The sequence below is a fragment of the Plecotus auritus genome (assembly GCF_963455305.1).
Source record: "Plecotus auritus genome assembly, chromosome: 2".
NCBI classification, from domain to species: Eukaryota; Metazoa; Chordata; class Mammalia; order Chiroptera; family Vespertilionidae; genus Plecotus; species Plecotus auritus.
In genome coordinates, this window is record NC_137771.1 from 34722147 (window position 1) to 34749305 (window position 27159).

The 27159-nt window shown below is 39.9% G+C and overlaps 1 protein-coding gene across 2 annotated transcripts; it reads right to left on the bottom strand.

Annotated features, from left to right (window-relative positions):
* Positions 1-3954: 3954 nt before the first annotated feature.
* On the bottom strand, positions 3955-26445 carry BTF3L4 (basic transcription factor 3 like 4). Of its 2 annotated transcripts, XM_080652085.1 has the most exons (6): positions 26285-26431; positions 23005-23071; positions 19349-19462; positions 10105-10306; positions 6220-6279; positions 3955-5664 (listed from the first exon to the last, which is right to left on the bottom strand). In XM_080652085.1, the coding sequence occupies exons 2-6, from the start codon at positions 23056-23058 to the stop codon at positions 5618-5620; spliced, it is 477 nt and encodes a 158-aa protein (XP_080508211.1). In that variant the 5' UTR covers positions 23059-23071; positions 26285-26431; the 3' UTR covers positions 3955-5617. The 2 variants fall into 2 exon arrangements, with proteins under 2 accessions (XP_080508211.1, XP_080508212.1); XM_080652086.1 differs by lacking the exon at positions 23005-23071 and having other exon boundaries at positions 26285-26445.
* Positions 26446-27159: the final 714 nt, after the last annotated feature.

The following is a 27159-nucleotide window of genomic DNA, read 5'->3' on the forward strand; positions in this document are numbered from 1 at the left end:
GGGCCTGGCCTCGCCCTTGGCCTCATGGGCCAGGGCCTGGGAGGGGTGGGGGAGGCTCAGCCCCAGAGAGGGCTCAGCCCCAGGGACAAGGGGTCCTTTGGCCTCAAGTATTGGGGGATGCTGCTTCTAGCCCACTATGATGCCAAAATGAATGAGGTATCATGTGTGCACGTCTGTGTTCATGGGTGGCACAGACCACTCATGAGCCAGAAGAGAGCTCTGCAGTGACCCAGGGGCAGGAGCGAGTGGGGCTGGGCGCCAGGGTGGGGGGCTGGACGCCTGGGTCCGAGGGAACTGTGGGCATGTCTGTGTTCCTGGGTGTTTGTGACAGCTCTTTATTGATATTGAATCTGAAATAGCTTTTGGGCCCTGGCTGGTGTGGATCAGTGGGTTGGGTGTTGTCCCAGGCACTGAATGGTTGCTGATTGATTCCCAGTTAGAGCATGGGCCCAGGTTGGGGGCTTGATCCCTGGTAGAGGGGCGTTCGGGAGGCAGCTGATGTTGCCCTCTCACATCATTTGTCTCTCCCTTCCTCTCTTTCTAAAAATCAATAAAGCTGTTCTTTAAAAAAATAGCGTTTGACCCTGGCCGGTTTGACTCAGTGGATGGAGTGTCGGGCTGTGGAACGAAGGGTCCCAAGTTCAATTCCGGTCAAGGTCAGGTACCGCCCCAGACTGGGCCCTGGTCCGGGTGCGTGCAGGAGGAACCAAGCAATGTGTTTCTCTCACATCATCATTTCTGTCTTTCCCTCTCCCTTCCACTCTCTCTAAAAATCAATGAAAAATATCCTCGAGTGAGGATTTAAAAAAACAAAGTTTTTTTTTTGGTCACTGGTAGTGAAATGATGACTATGTTTTTTACCATATATCGTGTATATTTTGTGGGGCTCAGCAAAACAACTGAAAGCACCTCCCTGACCCCACCAAGTCTCTGGGCTGTGACAGGAGGAAGGACATACCGAGATCTGTGCTCAGAGGGATGCTGTCCGTTGGTCAGCGCAGGTTAACCCAGCTCTTTTGGGTCTGTGTTGCAGGGACCATGCACCACAAGTTGTGTGCGTCATCAGCAGCCTGCCTCATCACCGTGGCTGGGTATGACATGCTCAGATAAGAAATTTAGATAGTTTGGCTCCTGGGTAGAGGAAGGATTGGAGGGAGGGAGTCATAAGCAAGACCAGTAAGGGAGCTACAATAATCCAGGCAGACTCTATGTGGCAGAGCAATGCAGGTTCTAAGGAACCCTGTTTAGGCAGAAAACAGGAGAGGAGAAAACAGGTTCAGAGAGCAAGGCCATTGTAGTACTATTTCAGGGGCACTATTAACATTTATTCTATGAACATGGTACTCCCTGAAACACAACAAATATGAATGGTGGCCCTGGAGTTGTGCACTGCAGCAGTCCTGTGGGAAAGGTTATAGGATGGTAGATAATGGAACTGATCCCTATCTAAACACCTGTGCATTTCCTACTATGCCATGCTATGGCTTATGACAGTTTATTTATGGATAGATAGCATACTTAGGGGATGAACACAGAATTAAAACAATGAAACAAATTAAACACATTCCAATAAGCGTTTTCACAAGAACCGGGTAGGCTTATTAAAATTAATTTAATGGAATCCCACAAACACTAGGTATTTAACAAGTCAAGGTGCTTGATATATTCTTAAATCATTGCTTAATAGGAAAAACAAGGGCAAAACAAATATAAGGTCCCAACTAATTTTTTTCCAGAGAGACATTTCTTGAATTATTCCAAAAATTTAAGGTGAATTTCCCTCAGAAAATGCTTTTATAGTTATCTTGGCAATAAATACATAACCTTGGTAAAAGTACATATTTAGTAACTACTTATTATTTTTTAAAAACTATGTCATTCTTATTTATGCCAAGCAAACTACAACTTACAAATGTTTCATCCATACTCTCACCTATGCCCACTCACTCTGAAGGAAGGAATATTTCTTTGGGTTGAGTCAGGATCTCAATATGCTTTGTCCAGGAAATTGAAGGTATGAAAATACTTTTAAAAACAATTACTTGTTTGCCCTGCCGGCATGGCTGGGTTGATGAGCATCCATCTATTAGGGTTTGATTCCTGGTCAGGACACATGCCCGGGTTGCGAGCTCGATCCCCAGTAGGGGGTGTGCAGGAGGCAGCTGATCAATGATTCTCTCTCATCATTGATGTTTCTATTTCTCTGTTCCTCTCCCTTCCTCTCTGAAACTAATCTATACATATAAAGAGGTAATATGCTTATTTATCCGTTAGGTGTCCCAGTCACGACCAGTCTGTGGGCGGGGACTTCTGCCCCCAGCGCTAACATGCTGCCTGTTTGCGTCCCCACCCAGCACTGAGGTGAAGCTGCCTGCTTGCATCCCTGGCTAGGGACGTGACACTGCCTGCGTGCATCCCCGTTCAGTGCTGACATGACGCTGCGGGAGGACTGGGCTTGACAGGGGACCTCAGGCCGTGCCCCCTACCCCCAGCACCAGGCTGGGAGACCTCAGACTGCGACCCCACCCCAGCGCCAGGCCGGAGGACCTCAGGCTGTGCCCCCTGCCCAGCGGGGCTTGACGGGGACCTCAGGCCACCCCCCTCGCCTGGCAGGGCTTAACGGGGACCTCAGGCTGCGCCCCCTGCCCCAGCGCCAGGCTAGGGGACCTCAGGCTGCGTCCCCCACCCAGCAGGGCTTGACAGGGGACCTCAGGCCGCACATCCCGCCCTGGCCCGGTGTGGCTTGCTGGGCGACCTGAGACTGCGCCACCTCCACCCGGCGCCGGGCTGGGGGACCTGAGGCTGCACCTCCTGCCTGGAGTGGCTTGACAGGGGTGGGGCAGGCCGGGTCTGGGTCTCCTGCATTTTCAAAGTGTGTGCAGGTGGTGGGCGGGGACTTAACCCTAGGTCCCGCAGTGCACCCCAGACTCTGACAGGAGGGAGATTTTAAATGCATTTTACTAATTTTCTTTCATCTCTGACACTTCTATAGAGAAAGGGCAAATAGCAATATTAAAATATTTATTCTAATTAATTCCCTTTTAATGTGCACAAATTTCGTGCACCGGGCCACTAGTAAAAATATAAAAACAAAACAAAAAACAATACTGGCTTATTGCACATAAGAAAGATCAGCCACTAGGAGTTAACAGGATAAAATAAAACATTGACCAGAGCTCCTTTGGGTGAGTAGTTAAAATGTGATTAAAAGGGAAAAAGAGGAAGAATGTATCACAGAAAGGCTTTATGGTATTGTTAAAAACAGATTATCTCTGAAAGATGATAAAATCACTTTGAGAATGTTAAAAAATAAGATTCAGCCCTAACCGGTTTGGCTCAGTGGATAGAGCATCGGTCTGTGGACTGAAAGGTCCCAGGTTCGATTCTGGTCAAGGGTATGCACCGTGGTTGCGGGCATATCCCCAGTGGGAGGTGTGCAGGAGGCAGCTGATTGATGTTTCTCCCTCATCGATGTTTCTAACTCTCTATCCCTCTCCCTTCCTCTCTGTAAAAAAATCAATAAAATATATTAATAAAAAACAAAAATAAGATTCACAGAACTGTAGTAGAAGAAACATTAAGATTTAGAAACATCTTAGTTGACTAATGATGAATTTCAGAGTAATTAGGCAACCTGCCCAGAGCCACTAGTTATTGCCAGAGTCTAGATAAAGGCCCAAGTCTCCTGTGTTCCAGATGAATGTTCCCTTTTTCCTTCGCTATACTATTCATCTCTTACATGTTCCTAACCACTTGATGCCCACTCTAACCCTGTCTGCCCCATAAAGCATCCCTTAGGGACAGTCAGAGGAACAGAAGTGTGGACTATGTAGACAATTTAGAGTAACAATAGATGAAATATTATTTCAAATAATAACTGGGCTGAAAATTCATTTAGGGGTCAGGAGCAGAGGGGAAATACAAAAGAAGGAAATTCTGCAGACAACAACAAGAGAAGCACAAGAGGAAATATCCTCTTTTGTTATTTTATTACTGTTATTTTATTTTGTAGTTAAGACCATATATTATATAAAACATAACAGGAAAATGAAACAAATTTATAAAATAAATTGAGGTGTCTGGATGATAAAACACAGGAGCTTTGCCTTCATGTTTATAGATATCTTGATATGTGATTGGTCTTTCACTTTAGATATCCAATAAAGATATCTAGCTTGAAACAAAGTTGATATGCTGTGAGATTAAGCCATACTTAGTTTGATGATGGGCCAGGAAATGATAGATTTTCTAGATCTTATCCTTAAATATTGGCTATAACAAATGCTGATATAACAAAATACAAGCTTTTATCCTTAGACAGCAAGAGGGAAACTTGAATGAATGAATGCAACTTACCTCCAAGTCCTCTGAAGGGAGGTGAAAAATAAATACTGTGTTTTACCAGTGTTCTTCCCAAAGCATTACTCTAATAAGCATGCAGGAGGATGCTGTGAGCAGCTATAAGATCCAATCTAGAGGTAGGTTCAAGGCCAGAGTAGGAGAATGGTTGAAGAAATCCTCCCCGGGCCAGTAACACTTCATAGAATGCCCTTTTGTGCTGGGGAATGAGTCTATGGCCTATTTTTATCTGATTCAAAAGGACATTCCCAATTTCAACCTTGTTAAAAAAAAAAAAAAAAAAAGAGGCATTTTTGTACCTGCTATTATGAACAGCTAGGATACAGGATAAGGCTGGCATAAAATTATTTAGCAAGCACATGCTAGCTATTCCAGTTTGAAATCTACTAAACTGTAAAATCAAGGGGGAAATAAAAAGTTGAAGATGGAGCTGTTATTCCTCAAGATAAGGGAACAAAGTCTTTAAAAAGAGGGATTAGGCACTCACTTAACTCTATATGGAGAACATCCTTCTGAGGCTAGGTGGGGTATGAGGAATAGCATTACCAATGGCTGACAATGCCACTTGGAGACCAAAAGGAGAAGAAAAAAGGCATTTAGGAAGCAAGTTCTTCTGGGTCTGACTAGGTAAGTGAATCTAAGGCAACTGCACCAAAGACATGCTACCCATTACACCAGCAGAAGCTGGTAAAAACATCTCAAGACATTTTAAACCCAGAGAAATGTATGAAAAATATGTTAACCAAGCAAATGAAAACCAAACCTCCAAGGATAAAAATCTCAGATTTGAAATCCAAGATACTCACTTTTCCTTAATTCTGTGCATTAGAAAAAATAAAAAGTAACAAATGTAAAGATTTGTTTTATTTCTACTGGTAAAAGAGGAGGATAAATAGAACTGTTTTCCAATTTGCTCTCCACTGTGTACACACATACCCACACGCATACAAAAAAATACACACACACCAAAAATACCCCAAACAAAAAAAAACAAAAAGAAAACAAGAATTAAAAACCAAAACACCCTCAAACTGCATCAATACTTTGGATTTTGACCAAAAGAATAGATCCTGGGAGGAAGTGCAAAATGCAAAATCAAATGACCGAAAATGCTGAACAAACAGCATTATTAATATACAAAATATTTATATTACTGAACTAGTAACAGTTGATGTTCTCCGTGTCTGTAAAACTTTGGAACCACATAGCTGATTTGTTAAATCTAGTCCATGCCAACTTCCAAAAACCAGAAAAGATTTTAGTTAGCTTCATTCTTTGATGCCTCATCAAAATTTTCTACAAGATCTGGAAAAAAAAAAAAAAAGTAAATGAGTTAAAGATACAAAAAAAAAAAAAAAAAAAAAAAGAGGTAAATAAAATTCCTAACTTCTCACCCCAATAAAACAAAGTTGTTGCTACTAGAATCAATCTGAAAATATACAGGACAAGGAACATAAATGAATTGGTGGCATTTCACTAATAATGCCTCATTTATCTGCTTAAACAGTAACCCAAAAGAAATTTTAGTCTTTTGTGTATACATACTAAGGTGAACAGCATTTCCAGATGTCAATCATAATTCCCACAGAAATATTTTAACAATAACCACACAAATTTATAATCACAGTGATTCCAAATTCATATGCAGGCAGCAAAGCTTTGTGTGACAATTTCTGATTCTAAGTTCTAAATGAGAGGGCTTTTATTCTTTTTCATTAGATCATATCCATATCCACATCATTGTGAATGACTATAAATTCACAAGCTCACCAGCAACAAAAAATTGCAAGTCCTTATGCAATGAATTAAATGAGATCAGCAGTATGTTAAAAATCTTAAAACTAAAGAAATGTCACTTACCTGGAACATCATCATCTTCCTCATCAATGTCTTCTGGTTTTGGTGCTTTGCTATCCAACACTGCAAAAATTTTATTTTAAAATTAGTCATTGAGAACAAAGACATCTACAGATACTTTATATTTTCTTCATGTCTAAATCTTATATAGTTGTTCATAGAAAGCTAAATATTGTATAATCTAATGCCAGATTTTTTACTTAATACTAAAATCAATAAAACTGTAACTTCATTAGATACCTAAATACAGCTGGCTATTTCAATGGGCACTGCATGTAAAACATATAAAAAATGGAGTAATGCAGATTAGTTTGAATAAAAAGACATAGTTAATTTATTCTCCAAATTAAAAAATCAACATTCAAGATTTTTTTCATCTCCTTTGGTGTAAGAAAGTATCCATCTATGTAGTATGAGCACTGAAATAATAGGCTGTTTGATTTTTAGGAGTGACAAAACACATATGGGCCCAAATGGCATGACTCACTGGTTGAGTGTCAACCTATGAACCTGGAGGTCATGGGTTCCATTCCTGATCAGGGCACATGCCTGGGTTTTGGGCTCGATACCCAGTAGGGAGCATGCAGAAAGCAGCCAATCAATGATTCTCTCTTATCATTGATGTTTCTATCCCTCTCCCTTCCTCTCTGAAATCAATAAAAATATATTAAACAAAACATTTTTATTTTTTTTTTTATTTTTTATTTTTTTTAAAATATATTTTTATTGATTTGTTACAGAGAGGAAGGAAGAGGGACAGATAGTCAGAAACATCGATGAGAGAGAAACATCGATCAGTTGCCTCTTGCACACCTCCCACTGGGGATGTGCCCGCAACCAAGTCACATGCCCTTGACCAGAATCGAACCTGGGACCTTTCAGTCCGCAGGCTGACGCTCTATCCACTGAGCCAAACCGGTTTTGGCAAACAAAACATTTTTATATATATAAAAAAAAGACACATGAAACCAAAACTATTTTGGAAATTCAGAATGTTTAGTTGCTACATTTATAGTACAATCAATAATACTAAACAAAAATATAATTCTGTGATAGCACTATGTTTTTTTAAATTGTATGGATAAGCATTTTATTCATATATCTTAACTGCATTTTTTCCAGGATATAAAATGTGATAGAGCAAACTCAAGGACGTGGGACTCAAATGACAGTAGGGCAAAATTCAGAAACTGTTGCCTTTAAAGTTATGTTAATGATCATACTTTAATAAAGTGTTCATTATATAGAACTTCTTTTCCTTTCTTTTTGTCCATCTACACACTCCATTTCTCAACCATAGAAATAAATGTCTAAAATCGGTCTGGTTTTGATAAGCAATAGTAATGACATTAGCCTGAGTTCTAGCTCCTGGAACGCAGAACTGTGACCATACAGTGACTTGTGGGCAGTTAGGTCCCAACATAACTCTCCTTGTCACCACACAGCACCACTGATTTTGAGCCAAGACTTGTGCTCTAAATATAATACACCAGTTAAACACAGGTGTTCTGGAATACCTGCTCTGTCAAATGAAGGGGAGGGTGAGAGGGGAAAAGGAACTATGATTCTATTTTTTAAATACAATAGATTTAAAACTATAAATGGTGCAAAACAATGTCAATGTATTTAATATCACTACACTTAAAATGGTTAAAATGGTAAATTTTATGCTATGTATATTTTACAACAATTTAAAAAGAAAACCTGTATGTGTGTGGGTTCTGAAAACTATGACCATAGGTTTCATAAGTTTTCACAACTGTCTAATAAATTTCCAGGTCCAACATATAATCTGTTATAACTCTTTCTGCAACGTAATTCCTATTAAACCTGCCTGCTTGAGGCCTCAATAAGTCTCCATTCATCAGGAATTAGTAAAAAGCACTTATCCACAGAAATCTTCAGCTAAAAATAATACAGAGGAAAGTATGATCTAAGAGTGGGTGTTAGATGAGGAGCCTGTGGAAAAGTCACTTGCTCCCAGACTGTGCACCTTTCTAGGAAGCGCAGAAACCCCTACCTCCTATCCCATGACTGGCCTTGTCCCCAGTCCTGAATAGTAGCCACAGGGGAAGTAAAGGCTGGTCAGCAGGAGTTACAAGGCCTCAGGGTCACGCTGATGAACTGTCAGTTCTAGCACTTTCTAGAGGATCTGGCACCTTTCCAAACAGCTGAGGCTGGCTGCAGCCACAAATGGGTCTTCACTCTCTTGCCTCTAGTCTAGAATGAGCCTGCAAGTAAGGTCTGTGTGGGCTGTGCTGAGAGAGCACACAGCAGTTCAGAAGCTGCAAGGGAGCTGTGCCTGTCTACAGTCACAGGTACAGGATTTTGCACTAAAAATTGCTTTAACGTGAGAGAGGTATTTCAAATAAGGGGAAAACTCAGAGCCACGGGCTACAGTTGTCATGGACATCCTGTTTATAATACGCACAGCAGAAACCTCTACCTCTGCACATGAACTGAAATCATACTTGGGTATCCTCTTACTCTCTCCAATTAGAATGTGAGCGCCCCTGTGGTCTTTATGTGTGTACTAGAGACCTGGTGCACAAATTCGTGAACAGGTGGGGTCCCTGGTGCACAAATTCGTGAACAGGTGGGGTCCCTCAAAAACCACAGTCTAATGCCGCCCGCAGCTCCTACCTGCTGCTCCCGCTCATCCTGGCCCCATTGCGCCTGCCATGGGCTCGCGCCCAATCAGTCCCGATTGGGAGAGGCTCACACCGTCACAGCAGTGCTCGCCAGCCCTAAGCCCTGTGTCTGGCACCTCCCGAGGGGAGTAGCTTGTGGGATTGGGCTGAAACTGACTCTCTGACATACCCCAAGGGGTTCCAGATTGTGAGAGGGTACAGGCCAGGCTGAGGGACCCCACAGTGCACGATCGGGGCCAGGGAGGGACCGCGGGAGGGCTCCAGGGTGTGTCCGGCCCAACTCGCTCAGTCCCAATCAGCCGGACCCCAACAGCAAGCTAACCTACCAGTCGGAGTGTCTGCCCCGTGGTGGTCAAGTGCACATCATAGCAACTGGTTGACTGTCTGCCCCGTGGTGGTCAGTGCACATCACAGTGAGCGGTTGAACGGCCTTAGCATATCATTAGCATATTATGCTTTGATTGGTTGAACAGTCGACCAGTCACCAGATGACTAGACACTTAGCATATTAGGCTTTTATTATATAGGACTAGAGGCCTGGTGCATAAAAATTCATGCACTGGGGGGGGGGGGGGGAGGGGAGGTCCCTTAGCCCTGCATGCCCCCTTTCACAGTCCGGGAGCCCTCAGGGGATGTCTTACTGATGGCTTAGGCCCGCTCCCCAGGGGGAGCGGGCCTAAGCCGCAGTCTGGCCTCCCTCTGCGGGAGGTGACCAGGCTGATTAGGGGAAGACGCTGCCCCCATCACCCCGCTGCTGCTGCCACTGCCGGTCGCGGTGGCTGCCTGAACCCCAGGCCTCACAGTTGCCTGAGCCCACAGCTGCCTGAGCCTCGGGCCTTGCAGCCGCTGTGGCTTTGTCCAGATGGATGTCCGGAAGACGTCCGCCCTAATTAGCATATTACCCTTTTATTAGATAAATCTAAAACAATGCCTGGTACACACTATGTTCTTGCTGCCATTAATCAGAAGTATCAATTGACTGTTTATAAAATGTGGCCTGAAGATCCTGGCACTTTCCTTTTAGGTAATTACACTCTACCGAAATGTATTCAAATATTCCCTATGCCACACTGCATAATTATTAAAGAAGTCAACTAAAAAATTTATGAAGCATACAAGTAACACTATAAAAGTAAAATATACATACAGGCAAATCCTTCCAGTAATGTGACACCTTTAAAAATCATTAGGCTCTTCAACGTGGGGAGGAAAAGAGGTATGAAAATGAAATACCTACCTTGCCGAGGGAACTGTTCAGCTAACTTCCTAAGGCTTGTTAAGCTGTCAGCACCAAGCTGACTTAATATTCCAGGAAGCATTTCTGTGATTGGTTTGGCTTCTGCATGACCGGTAATTGCAAAGGTGTTAGCAGAAAGGGAAGCTTGGACTTTGGGGTTGTTGAAATGAATAACTGTTCCATCATCTTTAATCATATTTACCTGTATGAAAACAAAAGAAAATGTACTTCATAAAATAGGTACAACTAAAACAGTATCTTTAAAAAAAACAACACAATTTAGCCAAGGTTGTTTTTAGTTGGTCGTTATGCATTCCAAAGGTAGTAATTATCTTAGTGGTATGGGTGGAAAAAGACCCTAGCAACAAAATAAAATGGTGTAGATAGCACAAATTACTAGGATGGTCAAAGAATCTAGATTTTACATTCAGACTTCTACTATGAGAAAGAAATCCATGCCCACATTAAAAAAAAAAAGTAATACTGAGCCAAGAACTGGCTTCTTAATGAAATAGCCATTATCTTACTCAGTTTACACTATCAAACTAAGTTGGTACTGATATCATTTGTTAGCATCTTACTTAGGGGACAGGTTGTAATGGGGTAATAGTGTATGGTAAAAATAACCACTGAAAATCCATAAAGAACACTCAGAAATTTAATCAATCAGGTGTTTCACTCCTTTGAACACTTAGTAAATTTATAAAAATTTCAACTTATCATTGTCATTCTCTGTAGAGAATTTTATCAGTTCCTCTAATTCTTAAGTGTTGCTTCTCAACAACCTTCAGTAACCCTTGTAAATGTGAAAGAAGCTCTCTCACTCACTTGCCTGGCTACCTGAACATGCTTTATCAATTACTGGGAAACCTTTAAAGCCATCCTCACATTCTTTCTATATGAATTGACTATTTCAGATTTGATTTAATCCATAACCTGGGTCTTATTGAAAAGGAAGGTTGAGCCGAAACCGGTTTGGCTCAGTGGATAGAGCGACGGCCTGCGGACTGAAGGGTCCCAGGTTCGATTCCAGTCAGGGGCACGGTACCTTGGTTGCGGGCACATCTCCAGTAGGAGGTGTGCAGGAGGCAGCTGATCGATGTTTCTCTCTCATCGATGTTTCTAACTCTCTATCCCTCTCCCTTCCTCTCTGTAAAATATCAATAAAATATATTAAAAAAAAAAAAAAGGAAGGTTGAGCATGTGCTATTTAAAATGTTATTTTTCTCTCACTCGTGCGCTTTGTTTTAGTAGAATTGAATTTGCATACGTTAAGTGTGTAAAGAATGTGCTTTCACTATGTAGTTGACTCCACTGGGTAAGTTACCTTGGTGGTAACATGCTTATTATATAAAAAGGTTAGGAGAGTTAACTCTTGGCTACTTTAGAAGCATTTCATGATCCATCCAAAAACTGCCCTTGTCACAATCAAGCAGAGATGCTGAGTGTTCTCCATGGTCAGTGAAAGTGGGTTTTTCTTCCTCAGAGGTGATCACCACCACTGATAGACAGAACCAGAAAGGTAGGGGAAGAAAAGGGCGTCTAAATTTTAGGCAAGACCTGGAACACAGAGAAAATAAAGGCAAATTCCCTGGAAAACTATAACTTAACCCCACAAATAATTTCCCCCCAAATTTTTTTCTGACAGAAATCACTATTTCAATTCTATACCCTTCCCTCTCTCAGTATTGTAGTTAAGGGTCTATTTCAGATATATATAGAGGCCTGATGCACGAAATTCGTGCAGGAGTAGGCCTTCCTTCCCCTGGCTGCCGGCACCAGCGTCCCTCCAGCAGCTGGGATCTGGGCTTCCCTTGCAGACCCAGCTTTGTCCAGAAGGTCATCTGGTCTAATTAGCATATTACGCTTTAAATATATATATAAATATATACATATATATGTACATATATATACATATATATACATATATATACATACATATATTACACAGAGTAAGCAAATCAGAACTTGGGTTTCTTAACTTTCTATTTAGTTTCCTTCCTATTATGCCATTCACAAAAAAATTAATTCAATCCAGCTGTTCTGAACAAATATCGTGAGTTAAAATTTTTATATTAACTTTGGAAAAAATATAATTCTGAAGACAATTATAGTTTAGTTAGAACAGTTTAATGTTAAAGTGGCTGAAAATCTGGAAGAGAAATGGCTTGAGAAAAAGGTGGCACAATGGATATGAAATAAGATGTTGCTCTCCAGCCGTGGGCAAACTACGGCCCGCGGGCCGGATCCAGCTGTTCTATCCGGTTCTCTTGCTCTCCCCTCCGCTCCTTTACTTTGAATTTATATTAGTTCACACAAACACTCCATCCATGCTTTTATTCCGGCCCTCTGGTCCAGTTTAAGAACCCATTGTGGCCCTCAAGTCAAAAAGTTTGCCCACCCCTGCTAGAATCACATAATTTAAGTATGGGAAAAGAATAAAGATATGGTAGGACTATATTTTCCAAATCAAAACCAAACCACATAATTTAATAAAGGATTTCTACAACACTTCCAGGCATTAAAAGCCTCTCAAACATTGGAATTTGTGATTTTTAAAATTTACAGATGTTAAAATCACAGAAGATTTGAAATCAATATTGTTCTCAAATAAGTCAGGCCATATATGTGTTGAAATTCTAGTTACAATCTGTTGTTAAAGAAATAAATACTGAAGACAAGAAATCCTGGTTAAACAACATACTCAAGGACAAATAGCTGTTTATGTGCAAACCAGAACTTGAACTTGGGTTTCTTAACTTTCTGTTTAGTTTCCTTCCCATGGTGTCATTCACATTCTTAAAATGTTTATTTACCTATAAAAATTCAATTCTATGGTCCCATGAACACTTGCTAGAGAATTATTTATCTTAGAATATAGGCTCAATGAAGAATGCAAAAGGAAAGAAAGTAGCATAGATATGTGGATAATATATATCTTCCTTGTTTACAAAATAAATAAGAGGCTAACCCAGGACCAAAAAGAATAAACATTCACGAGTTTTCCCTCTGTTCAAGCTTCTTTTCCAAGGGCTGAATGTTAAGTCATATTTTACATCCTGATGTAGGTCTTTGTAGTCTGAAACACGTTGAGTTTAGTGTGAAAAACAAGTTGAATTTCATCTCAGATTGTGAAATGGAAATAAATTTATTCATGGTTGTTTTAAATGGGGTTTGTATAAAAAAAAGTAGTTTCGTGAAAAAGGCGCAGAAAGGGGTGGAGAGTTTAATTAATTTTAGAAGAGAGAGGATAAAATACTATAAGTTAAATAGGTCAGAACCGTGGTTGGCAAACTGCGGCTCGCGAGCCACATGCGGCTCTTTGGCCCCTTGTGTTTGGCTCTTCCACAAAATACCATGGCCTGGGCGAGTCTATTTTGAAGAAGTGGCATTAGAAGAAGTTTAAGTTTAAAAAATTTGGCTCTCAAAAGAAATTTCAATCGTTATACTGTTGATATTTGGCTCTGTTGACTAATGAGTTTGCTGACCACTGGGCCAGAATATTGTTTCTATCTAACATTCCTTCCTCTCTACTGAGCAAATGACACAGTTATATAAGGCTCCTAGACACAAGCTATTAGAAACTATCAAAGGATGAAATTGTTGGGCTGATTAGTTAGACACCTCCCCACCCTTTTAGAGGTAAAAAAAAAAGGGCTAAGGAACTTGTTAAATTCACAAAGCAAACTGCATGTATTTTATATGGAGAATTCACTTTTTCCAGCAACTTTACTGATGTTTGGTCTAAATAAATCATACGATCTACATACAGTATAAGAACAAGGAGCAGACAAGTAAACAAAAACTATTAAACTAGCTATATACCCTTTCTCAATCAATCAGCTCCTTTATATCAAAGTATTTTTTTCCACTTAACAGGTAGTTGAAAGGATGCTACTTGACCAATGGAGGAGGAGTTTTTGAGACCCCAGTCCAAATGCCCTTGCTCTTATTTTTGCTTTTAACAATATGGACAGATCTTGTAGTTACCAGAAAATATTTTGTCCTTTCACACCTAGTGCATTTACATATGCAGTTTTCACTTTTTAGAAAAACCTTGTCCTGCTTTCCACCTTGTAAATTCTCATTTAGCCAAGTCTTGGGTCAGATGCTCCTAAACTTAAGGTGATTTATGCACATTCTTTACTTTGTGGGTATTACAAGTAAATAGAATTGTCGTAGTATAACTGTGTTTGCAAGTTTTTACCTTATTAGAGACTAGAGGCCCGGTGCACGAGATTTGTGCACTGGAGGTGGGGGTCCCTCAGCCCAGCCTGAGCCCTCTAGCAGCCTGGGACCACTCGGGGGATGTCCTCCTGCTGGCTGAGGCCCGATCCCCCTGTGGATAGGGCCTAAGCCAACAGTCAGACATCCCTCTCGCAGTCCAGGGCTCTAGCAGTCAGGGACCCCTTGCTCCTTACCGCCTGCCTGCAGTGGTGGTGGGAGAGGCTCCCACCACCACTGCTGCACTAGCCAGCCATGAGCCCAGCTTCTGGCTGAGTGGCACTCCCCCTGTGGTAATGCACTGACCGCCAAGGGGCAGCTCCTGTGTTGAGCGTCTGCCCCCTGGTGGTCAGTGCACATCATAGCAACCGGTCATTCCGCAGTTTGATTTGCATATTAGGGTTTTATTATATTGGATGAACTCCTTGATATCAGAGACCATGCCTTACTAGACTTAGCAAGTATCCAGCACATAAAAGTCAACTCAAATTTGCTGAACGGACACCGCCTATTCAATTTAATCTAAATCATGGATGCTGTCAGACCTCAACTCCCAGATGGTAAATGAGGGGTCATCTCAAGGTTTAGAAATAGCACCATTAATAACCCCAATGAAGATGCCCAGAATCCTCTGGGCTATATCTTTGGTCTGACTTTTTCTATTGTTCTGATCTTTCATAATCAGCCCAACTGCCCTACAGAATTTAGGGCCAGTTTAAGTCATTCCTCAGAACTGCTACTATCAAAACTTAAAAAACCCCTGCCTTTTCTGGCCTCCTACTAGGCCGCACATATTAATCCCAGCAGCCTCCTATCTGGCAAATCTCATGCTTGTTTTATTCTTACACAGCAGTAGTTTTTATGGCTATCGGAGGCTCACAAAGTTATGCTTGACTCCATAGCACTTGCTGACAATGGCACTCAGTTCAGAGAGGTGGTTTAAATTTTTCTGCTATGTGATTTTTTTGTATCCAAGTCCCCACTAGGCCAGGTAGCTGCAGTTGTGAAAACTGACAGTTGTCTTAAAATCAAGTTTTATTGCCACTCCTTCCTATAGTGGCAATAAATGTTTATCAGAAAATCCATTTTTTTATTGTGTTCCTCCTATATCTTAATGGGGTGAAATAATATACATTTTAAGAATAAGGCATATAAATATCTGGGGTTTTGTGAATCTAAGGGATGTCATATTTTGAGGATTATGGGCTTTGCACACACTCCCATAAGTCAGTATCTTTCTCATTCAATCCTTCTAAGCTCAGCACCTATTTATTTCTAAACATTTATAAGAAGTATAACTTATTCTTGTTGATGTAAGCTAAAGCAAACAGCTGTCAAACTATATGTTATGCTGGGATCATTTTCTCTTATGCATTGGTGGCAAGAGTCTGATGAGATGACTGCTCTACAGCAATGCTATAGATAATGTAAAATGGCATACCCTTTCTGAAAAACAATTTGGCAATATCAATGAAGAGTTCTAAAAATGTTTATGCTCTTTCAGCCAGTAGCCACATTTCCAAGAATCTATCTGAAGGAAATCAGAAATGAAGGTAACTATTTATATACCTAAGAGTCCAACATGTGATTTTTTTTATTATCAAAGCATTACAATGTATAATAAAGAAATGTTAAATCATAATATATTCACATATTGGAATATATGCAGACATCCAGATGGTGATTTAGAAGAATATTTTGATGTGAAACAATTTTTATAATATAATGCTATTCGGGGGGAAAAGGATTCCAAATTGTACATCTAGCTAGTCTCAGGTATGTGTATGTATATGTATAAAAATATATGCATACAAAATTGGAAAGAAATACAAGACTAATAGTAGTTATTTCTGGGTAATGGAATTATGATCGAATGTTAGTAACTTTTTCATGTTTTCTATATACCCCTCATTTTCTACAGTGACATTATATTTTTATATTGAGGGGGGGAAAGCAAATTTAAAAGAAAAGAGTTTCACCAATAGATGAATAGATAAAATGTGATATTATCCATACAATGGAATATTATGCAACCATAAAAGAAGTGAAGTTCTATACATGCTACAACATGGATGAAGCTTGAAAACATTATGCTAAGTGAAATAAGCAGATATGAAAGGACGAATATTGTGATTCCTCTTATATGAAATATCTACAATAGTCAAATCACAGAGACAGAAAGTAGGTCAGAGGTTATCAGGGGCTATGGGAGAAGGAAACGGAATTACTGCTTTAATGGGTACAGAGTTTCTGTTTGGGATAATGAAAAACTTTGGAAATAGATAAAGGTGGTTGTTGCACAACATTGTAATTGTAATTAAAGCCAATAAATTGTACACTTAAAATGGTTTAAATGGCAAAATTTTATATTATGTTATATTCAGGGTGGGGCAAAAGTAGGTTTATAGATGTTTGTATAGAAAATAATACAATGATTAATAAATAAGAATAAATTCTGTGTTTGACATACAACTATAAACCTACATTTGCTCAACAGTGTGTGTTTGTGTGTGTGTGTGTACACACACATATATATCACAATAAAATATAGCAAAAGTGGGAAATTAAAAGATAAAGTATGGCTGCTATGGAATAATAAGGTGAATGGGCATGGTACTTCCCTTTTACTCTCCTATATTCAGAGCTGTCCACCCATTAACACCTGAGGCTCTAATTGGAGGAAGAAGAAATTGTGGAAAGAGTTAACCAATAACTTTAAAAAAAGGCAACTTGGTTAATAAATAATCATTATAACCCACAATATGAGTTTGTAATAATAAATGTATTGTAGCAAAGCAATTTAAGCTAAGGGCAGCAGAAGTACAAAGAAAGTGTTGATTCCTGGAAGATAGGGAAGGGTTCATAGAGGCAGAATTATAGCCTAGTTTAGAAGCTGAATGTAACAGTAAAACTCTATGAAGCAACTAGGCCACCTGAAGAAGAAATTCAGATTTTTGGTGACATTGTTCATCAAACAATTCTGATAAAATAAACTGTTTCTGAGAAATGGAACCTCTACTATTGTTGATAGATTAATGTTATCAGGGGAAGAAAAGTGACAGCACAGTCACTATATCCAACTAGATTACCAAATAAGAAGCACATCCATATATCTTCAAATGTCACAGAACTTAAAACACTTCCAGAAATTTAGTTCTGGGTTACACTTTTGGAATTCACCTAGGAATGCCTTCCTAAAACCTGGCTTTGTATGAAAACAGTCTCTGACACTCCCCTGCGCTTTACTTTTTGACAGCTTTGGATTTCTCTATCTTTGGTAACATGTAAAAGAAATCTACATATGATTATAATTATTAAACCAAATCAACAAGCTAATGCATGCATAAAAGACCAGAGAAGCTTGTCTCAATCCAAATAGTCATTCAGTTTTTAAAATTTCTCAAGAGGACTTAAATTAAGCTTTGGTAAGGGAGAAAACTCACCAATACTGACAACTTAGGAAATAAGGTTAGAACTTTACTTGGTAAAAGTGCAACTAGTTTGTGAGTGTTGGAAGACAGCATGCACACATGTGAACACAAATGGTACATGTGAGAATGTGCACATACCTATTATGTACCATTAATTTTGTGTGTGATGTTCTAAGCTATGACTCTTCAAGAAGTTAGAATTGTACTGGCAATACTAACAATTCAGTTTAATAAATACTATAATAAAAGTCAAAACAGGACATTACAGGAAAGACACTAACCCTTCTTTGCATAAGTATGTATATGTACTACCAGGAAGGTTTCTGAGAGGAAATAACACCTGCATCAAGACCTGAGGAAGAAGAAATAGCAATGTCCTCGGAAACAATGAAGGGGATTTCTTTTATCTATAACTAGAGGCCTGGTGCACGACATTCATGCACTGGGGGAAGGCGGGGGAGGAGGAGGGTTACCTCAACCCAGCCTGCGCCCTCTCGCTGTCCGGGACCCCTCGGGGGATGTCCAACTGCCAGCTTAGGCTCAGTGAGCGGGCCTAAGCTGGCAGTCAGACATCCCGAGGGGTCCTTAGCGCTGCTGCGGAGGCAGGAGAGGCTCCCACCACCGCCACTGTGCTCGCCAGCTGTAAGCCCGGCTTCTGGCTGAGTAGCACTCCCCACTGTGGGAGCACACTGACCACCAGGGGCAGCTCCTGTGTTGAGCATCTGCCCCCTGGTGGTCAGTGCGCGCCATAGCGACTGGTTGTTCTGCCATTTGGTTAATTTGCATATTAGGGTTTTATTATATAGATGGTGAAAATAATGAATTCTGCATGGGTGGTGCTCAACAATACAGGATATAAGGCAGGTACTTCCCCTTTCTTTGGTAAGTGGTACCACACATAGTAATAACACATTAAATCTAACTTATCGCAGTGAAAATTTATGCATTGGTTATTGTCAGAAATGGAATCATTAGGTAGAAGTGGATCTAGATGGTTACATTACAAGTAAATGATGTTATGATAATTTTTTTAGTGTCTTTTGAAAGAAACATTAATCTTTTGCTTCATATTTGAGAGTAGTATCATCAAAATATAATAAAATGATTTAAAAATATTTAACCAATAATTTTTGAAAGAGGTCTAGTAAAATATCTAATCTATGAAAAGCTATTACTAGAGCTTCTTGGCTAAGGTAATAGTTAGAGAGACTTATATAGCAGAATAGTGTTCTTATGGGAAAAAAAGTCCATCATATTTGAAGAAATCTTGGGGTTTCTTTATTTCTATATTATTAGAAAAAAATCTTATTTTACTTTAAAATTCAAGAGCAGCTCCATAATTTTGTCATATATGCAAATACTTTCAGTCTGAAAAGTATGATGAATTTATTAACTGTCTACTAAAATCATTTTTTGGACAAGCATCCAATTTTATACAATAAGTAGATTCAACAGCTACAGTCCTTCAAAGATATCTGAGTGACAATATCAGATTCTCCTATGGTGATATTTTATATTTGAAAAGTGGATAATTATTTTTGAATGTGCTATTTGTCCACATAATTTAACAATTTACGAAGTGATCATACCTCTTCAATACCAGCTATATTATTGACAGCCAGTTTTTTTAGAGAACTCTGAAGTTTTTTGTCATCAGCTGTAGCTGTTCTATGTACCACCTTCTTCTTTCTGCGAGCTGTACCCTGAAAAATAACCAAACAGAAGGGTTAGCATGCCTTGCATCTGGCAACTGCAATCACATGTCTTCCTATCCACAGTACTCTAAAACCCACATAAGAAATTGCTGACTTAATAGTAATAATTAATAATGCTCAGAATTGTGTTTGTCAGCCTAATCCAGATTTTTGAAGGTCAGTTCTAGCCAGTTCTTATTCTTTCCAATATTCATCCTTTATCATTTCAACACATTGTTTCAAAAGGTTTTTAATAAAAATAACTTATAACTTCAAGACAATTTAGTGTGCTTTATAACAACTTTCAAACATTATCAGGACTACTTTTTTACAGTACCTATTACACCCTGACAATAAAGTCTAAAGATAGCCTGAATCTTTGGAGATTATGACATAATTAAGAATCAAATGCCTACTATGTGAGTGTTCTAGAGTCCTAGAATCCAGGAGTGAAAAACATCAGGTTCTTACGTCAAGGATTATATATTGTAGTGGAAGGGTAATAAATATTTATTTATTCAAGTAAATAAATATATAAACAAATTAGGTCATTTCAAAGGGAATAAGGGTATTAAGAAAACACTGTGATAAGAGTATTGTGTGGGAGCTAAGCATTATTGTATTAAAATACTAAGGGAAAGCCTCTTTGAAAAGGTGACATAGGAGCTTAGACCCATGGGAAGATCTAGGGGAAGACTGATCCAAGCAGAATGAAACAAGAGTGAATCTGTTGTGTCTAAAGAGAGAAAGCAGGCCAGTATGGCTAGAGCAGAATGAACAATAGGAAAGGAGGCAGAAAATGAAATCAGAAAGGTAGGTAAGGACGAGGCCAAGTAGCCTAGAATGCTATAGGAAGGAGTTAGATTTTACTCTAATTGCAATAGAAAGTCATTGAAAGGTTTTAATCATGAAAATGACTTGATCTGATTGACAATTTTAAAAGATGACTGAGGTTGCTATAGAAAATGAACGATAATGAGATTAATCAGGAAGCTACTATAGCAGTCCTGGTAAGAGCTGAGGAATGAGGCAGTGGAGATGGGGAGAACTCAGACTGTCAGAAGAACCAACAGGACTTGCTGATGGATTGGATGTCAGATATGAGGAAAAAAGGAATCTAGAATGATGCTTAGAAGTTAGGCCTAAGCAAATAGGTTGAAAATTATACTATTTACTAAGAAAGGAAAAGCTCATTTCTAAACAGGTACTTTGAAATTCTAAATGTATTTTTCCACTGAAAAACAATAGAAAATAATAGATAAAATTCCTGGGCCAATTTATAAAAATGAAACTGAAAGCAGAGCCAAAATACTAACAAAGCAGCCCAAGTCTTGATGGCTACACCTTTCTGAGGCCTGGCAGGAGTAAGGGGGAAGGAATGGAGGTTTCAATCTCTGAGTAGCTCCTAGAGTAGCACACAGCCTTACTGAGGGTGGGCAGGGGCTTCAGTTTCAGCAACTCCAGTGGGAGTGGAAGAGACCTCTGTGAGTAGCAGCAGAGATTGTGATAAAATCCAGCTGCTGAAGGATGGACCATGAGTAACTACATAGATGGTCATTTATTTGTGAAACATTTCTGACTCAGGGATAGCTTAATTGTTTGCTGGATATCTCAACTCAAATGATCCTCAGACACCTCAAATTCAATATATCTAAAAGCTTATTAGTCCATCAAACAATTCTTATATTTCCTAAGTTTTGTAGCTGGTTGTACCACCATATATCCAGTCTCTAAAGCCAGAAATCTGGAGCTTATCCCAGACTCTTCTCTCTCCTCTTCATCCCTCATATTCTATCAGTCAATTCCAACCCTTATATTTGTGTTTCACATATTATAGCAGCAGCATCTTGACTGTTCTCCTCTATACAAACTTCTATTTCATTCAATTTTCCACATTGCCAGCAGTTATCTTTCTAAAATGACTGTTATTTCCTTCTTAAGGTCCTTCAATAGTTGCCCCTGCCTCTAGGATAAAATCCTTAGCTCCTAGTATGGCATATAAGACTATAATCCAACCTCAAATTATAAACTCTAAACTCTAGCTGTACCAAACTAAAGCAAAACATCCCATTAAAACACCATATTACCTCAGCATCCTTTGTGCCTCTACATGTGTGAAAATGACAATCTCTTTTTCATCTCAGCTCAGTGATTACTTCCTTGTCTCTCAGGGACAAGAATGCCCTGTACTTCATTTTAACATTTATTACTCTGTAGTGTAATAATTGTGAGCATGTCTCTTAAGCTGAGCTGTGTCAAGAGAAGGAAACTTTAACTGGTTTATATTCTGTGCTATGCACATAGTAGGTGCTCAATAAACTAGTTAAATGAAAAAATGTGCCAACCACCTCGTTTAAAAAATATATAATAGTGATGTGCTGTATCAAGCTTTTCTAGGTATATTCTATGATACTTGAATATCCCTAGTTTTTGCATTGGTACGTTACATTTGATGCTACAATGTGCCTATTTTGTTTACATGAATGTTAATGACTCCAAAGCCATATAATTGTATCACCATGAAAAGAGAAAGTACTAGTCACTTCTTCCCTTCACCCTCTCCTGTCCCCATTCCCAGGAGCTGTGGTTATCATCAAAGTAAATGACACAGTTGAGTTGCTACATAGTATCCTACCTATCCTTCCCCGGTCTGATGTAAGCACTATTCTTGCTTTTCCTTTTGCAAAGATTGTACTGGGCAGAGATAAGGGTAGAATGTTCTCCTTGAGCCTGGGGACAGAGCTGAAGGGAATCAAAGACGTTCCGTGCTCAGAACTAGCTCTTCCTTAGGCTTCAGAGTACATGGAATAAGAATGCTCATGTTCACATGGGCAGGAATTTGGGAGGAAAACCTAGCACTGAACAAAATGTACAATCAGCTGGGATATCTTCAGTTAAACCACTTGTAAACCAAACTGTAGCAGAAAGAGTATCCAGCACATTTGGGATGCCCTGAAGGTGAATCTAACATAATAATAGCTATCAGCCCTGGCCAGTGTGCCTCAGTTGGTTGGGCATTGTCCTGTACACCAAAAGGTTGCTGGTTCGATCAGGGCACATGCCCAGGTGGCGGGCTCACTCCCCGGTAGGGAGTGTACAGGAGGCAGTCAATCAATCTCTCTCTCCCTCCCTAAAAATCAATAATAAATCTTTAAAATAATAATAGCTACCATTTATTAAGTATCTACTCTGTACCAGACACCAGGTTAAGTGTTTTATAAATATTACTCTAATTTTTTGGAGCATCCTATGTAGGACTATTTCTCTTTTGCAGATGTAAAAATGGAAGCTTAACAAGTTTGGGTAGCTTTTTCCTGTCACGAAACTACCAGATGTTAAGAGGATTCAAACAAAGGTGGCTATTTCCATTGCACCACCAGAAAGAGAAGTCTTCTGGTTATCTACTTTGGATCTTGACAAATTATTTTCAAATTGGAATGTGGTTTGATCTTGATTATAGAAAAGATTTTAGATTTTCAATAACCACAAATCCAAATAATAATATCTGATAATAATACATTCTCCTACCAATTTTTTTATGCCACACTCACCTTGCCCCCTATCCGGACCTGAGCCTGAAGTTTGGCTAACTTTTCTTGATTCATGCTGTTGGTAAATCTAGGGGGGGGAAAAATAGATTTGTTAAAGTTACTGTTTTACCAAAATAAAATAACTGTTTATGCAACAGTACCTTCTGGTTCACTGAGTTTGCAGCATTCATTACCACCATGATCATATTAATACTGCCTATATTCTTAATAAATATTAATAACTTTTTCTAGCTTCATAAACCAGATATTAAAAGAACAAAAATTAAATAATATCACGAGGGAGCCGAATATACAAATGGGATTCAAAGAATGGGATTCAAAGTTACCTATTTGAAGATCCCTCCTTAAATGCATGATTCAGTAAAACCTAACCAATTACAAAAATCTCTGTAGGCAAGCCAGTTTTTCCCTCAAAGATTTTTACAGCAGAGAGCTGTTACCAAATGTTATTAGCACAACCTTTAAGTACACCTTTTTCTCTCAAATCACATTCTGTATTCTTTGTAAGCCATAAATAAAAAAAATAAAAAAAAAAGCTGGACAAAGAAAAAATTCAACAATAGGCTGTCTAGCTGTCAAGATGAGGTAGTCATGTCCTCTATTCAAGGTCAGATGGTATGTTAATAACAGGGAATGAGAACCAGATTTTTAGAGGTTCAGTGCTTCTGCAGCACTTTCCACAGAATTCATTCAATACCTTGCAGTGATATAATATGTCATACTTATCAAGATATGCTTGCATACAGGGCATAATGCCTCACTGCACAATTTGACAAAAAACTTAATCTCTGCTACATTAATACTAAAATTTTTTTGGGGGGAGAAGGTGAAGAGACTCTTAAATATAAGCCCTTTAAGGCTAGACTTAATTTTGAAAATTCTAAGAACATTATAAAGTCATGAATCCTAGTCTGGTCAGTGATACTCATACTAAGGAAAAAAGTTCTTAAGTTTATAATGAGCCAAAACATTCCACACTATATAAACAAATAAAAGCCAATGTTAAAGCCTTGTTTTACTTGTTCTGTGGATGAATAGATCATTACTGAGATGTGAGAGGTGGCATAAGTACAAGCCTTTTTTTGGCCAATTCTCTAACCTCTTTATAATCATCATTCAGATGAAAAAGGCTGTTTTCTTCATTTGAGAAGTGAAAGAGAATCAAAGATTATTCCTAAACATTCCATATTCTGACACTGTACTTAGGCACTAACCTGTATATATATCTCTGCTTTAATGCCAAATAAAGTCCAGTTTCCAAATAACATTTTTTTACATTAATTCAGGATTTATTTACAGTCTTCATTTTCCCAGTTGTGCAGCCTAATCAAATAACATTTAGTATTTATGATTCCTTACATCGTTGCTCAGCACTGAATCACAATGTTCAAGCAGCTAAAAACAATCTCTTATAGGAGAAGTGTGATTAGAATACAAAATCAGAGGTCTTCAGTGTGTCATAGACTTAAATTTGCTGATGTAAATCCCAATCTCTATGCTCAATATCCACAGAAAAGGACCAATATTCACTTTTCCCAAATGAATTGGCTATGAAGATGTGGTGAACTAACAAAGAGCTAAGGACTTTTTTTGACCAAAAAAAAAAGGGCGAAGTGAAACTATTAGAACTAGACATAGGGTAAATAAACCTTTTGGGACTCCTCTGCATTTTCAAGCGACAACCCCCAAGAGATGGAAGAGAAGAGACAGAAATCAAGATAAAGAGTCCTGACTTGTCTGAAACAAAAGCAACAAAATGAACTATATCCATGTGTACAATGAAAGAATAGATTCCGTTTCAGGTAACCAGGACAACAGAGAACTTGTTCTCAAGGAGTATCTCAGAAAAAAAGCTTTTTAGGGAGGTTGGAAGCTCAAGGGGGTAGGGAAAGAAGGGTGGTCCTTTGTCTATTAGCAGGTTTGGGTGTACGGAATTCAAGTAGGAAAGAGGATTGGTCTATGAGAAACGTCAAGCTTAGAAAGTAAACCTTAAAGATCACCTAGTTTACTTCCCTACTCCTCAATCAACCTGTAATTTATTGTCTTGTATGTAAGGCTGTCTCAAATACTTGCAAGCAGCAGCAGGGTAAAAATTATGAACAGTTCACCTCCCTCTCATCAATTTAACAGATTTGCAAATGAAGGCCCAGAATGGAGAAGACACTTTCTAGGCCCAAAAGGGAGAAGTAACTTCCTAAGGGCATAGGATCATTGAGTTCTTCCTTGAGAAATCCTAGAATCTTTTAGCCTTTTCCTTAAGGACTCAAGAAAGGGTGTCAACAATGAGGTTATACTCAATATTTATTGAGTGCCTAAGTTCCAAACATTATAGTAGGTATTTTCACATCCATCATGTTTACACAGAGATATAATAATTTCTGCCTTTAGTCCTGACCTTTTTTTTTTTTTTTTATCGTGTTGGGTTTCTCTAAGAGAAGCATAAGCTTTGCAATCAGAAGCGTTTCGGAAAGGTATTTTACTTCTCTGAACCTGTGATTCTTCTGTACTAGAAAAAGTGTTAACACTGCACACTTCAAAGCGTGTTTTTCATGGGTAAAGGTTATCAATAGCACAGGGTATGACTCACAGTAGATACGCAAAAACTGGTAACTATTGTTACCAACCTCGAGGGGACAGCTATGGTATGGTGAAAGAACGTGGGAAAGGAAGTTGAAACCACCATTCACTAGCGATGTAACACTGTGTCAGTCGGTCAATCATCAATTTCCTGACAGCCTACTAAGCATCAAGAAGTGTGATGGGGCTCTCAAGACCCGCAAGGCAGTGTCTCGGAGTGGGAGGCCGACTGGTAAACAGTTACTGCCATTGGGAGGTGAAGAGCGCTGCAACGTAATTCGGCCCAGGCGGTAGGGGGCCGGGGCTGCAAACCTCAGTTTCCCTCTCTGTAAGGGAGAATCAAATGAGATGACAACAGACTGGCTGTGTATAGCTCAAAGCTCACAACACTGTTTGGATAATGAAGAGTAACAGGACAGAGGCGGGGGATCACCCGCCTCCTGGGGCTGGATCTGGATGGCAACAGCGCGGGCCCGCTCGCCCCCACAGAGGGCGGTGGTGCTGGGGACCTTCCCTCAGGTGCCGACCCCCAGCTGCGCCGCCGGTAACCGACAGGCCAGGCTAGCCGCCTCCGCCCCCACTTCGCGCGCCACGGCGGAAGTGGCAGCCCGAGAGGTTGGCGGGTGTCGGAAGAAGAGGGCGGGGGGGAGACCGTGCGCAGCGGCCTATGGCCGTGGAGTGGCGGGACCGCCGGGGGTCTCACCTGAAGCAGGGAGAGTCCTCCAAAACCAGCACGCGGCAAGAGCAAGATGGCTGCCTGTGCCCAGACAGAGAAAGACGACGGAGGCGGCGGCGGCGGCGGCGGCGGCGGGAGCGGGGCCCACGTGATAGAGCCAGCCCTCAACAGAGCAACCTATCCGGGGAGAGCGTGTACGAACTACAGGGCCCAGCCTGCTCTGCGCCTCCCAATAGAGAGGTGACAGGTGCGGGTGGCCGCGCTGCATTCTGGAGCTTGCAGTCTCCCAAGCTTTCCATTGTGTTGGTGCCTGCAATAGGTAGGGAGCCTAATAAAAGCGCAGTATGTATTTTTATTTGGGTGTGTACTTTGTCAGATGTCTTTTACTAGGCATTAAGTATGCACTGTCGTACTCAACTAGTCTCCACTTAGGAGGCGAGACAGGAAATTTTGACCTGTTATTGACACAGAGAGAAAAAAATTTTGGAGAAATACTCAACCCACAAAGTTTAAAGACAACAAAAGAAAAAGAAGAATAAATAAATAAAATAAATGAAAACAACAAAAGCAAATACATTTAACCAGAAGAAGCTTAACAGTTTAAATGCCTGCAGTGACTTCTGTCCTGGTTCCCTGAAGAGCTAGGTCAATTTTGCAATAACAGATACCAAGTTCGGGTATTTTCCAAAGCGGGCATTAGTTAGTTGCATAATCCCTGAGTGGAAGAATTGCGGTTGCAAGGAAAATAAGGTCCAACCCTTCTTTTCCAGCAAGAAGAGGCGTTCTTGCAAGGCACGGAGACCATGTACCGTAGAACAGGTTTTCTAGGTCTCCTGGAGACCAAGCAGGAACCTAAGAATGAAATCCAGTTGTCTTTTATGTTTGCGGAGAGGGAAGTGGGA

Excerpts from the sequence above, each read along its gene's own strand:
- BTF3L4 (XM_080652085.1), bottom strand. The coding sequence starts at position 23,058 with ATGAATCAAGAAAAGTTAGCCAAACTTCAGGCTCAGGTCCGGATAGGG. Across the intron at positions 19,463-23,004 it reads AGGTCCGGATAGGGGGCAAG|GGTACAGCTCGCAGAAAGAA; the intron begins GTGAGTGTGGCA and ends GTTATTTTTCAG. Across the intron at positions 5,665-6,219 it reads GGAAGATGATGATGTTCCAG|ATCTTGTAGAAAATTTTGAT; the intron begins GTAAGTGACATT and ends TTTTTTTTCCAG.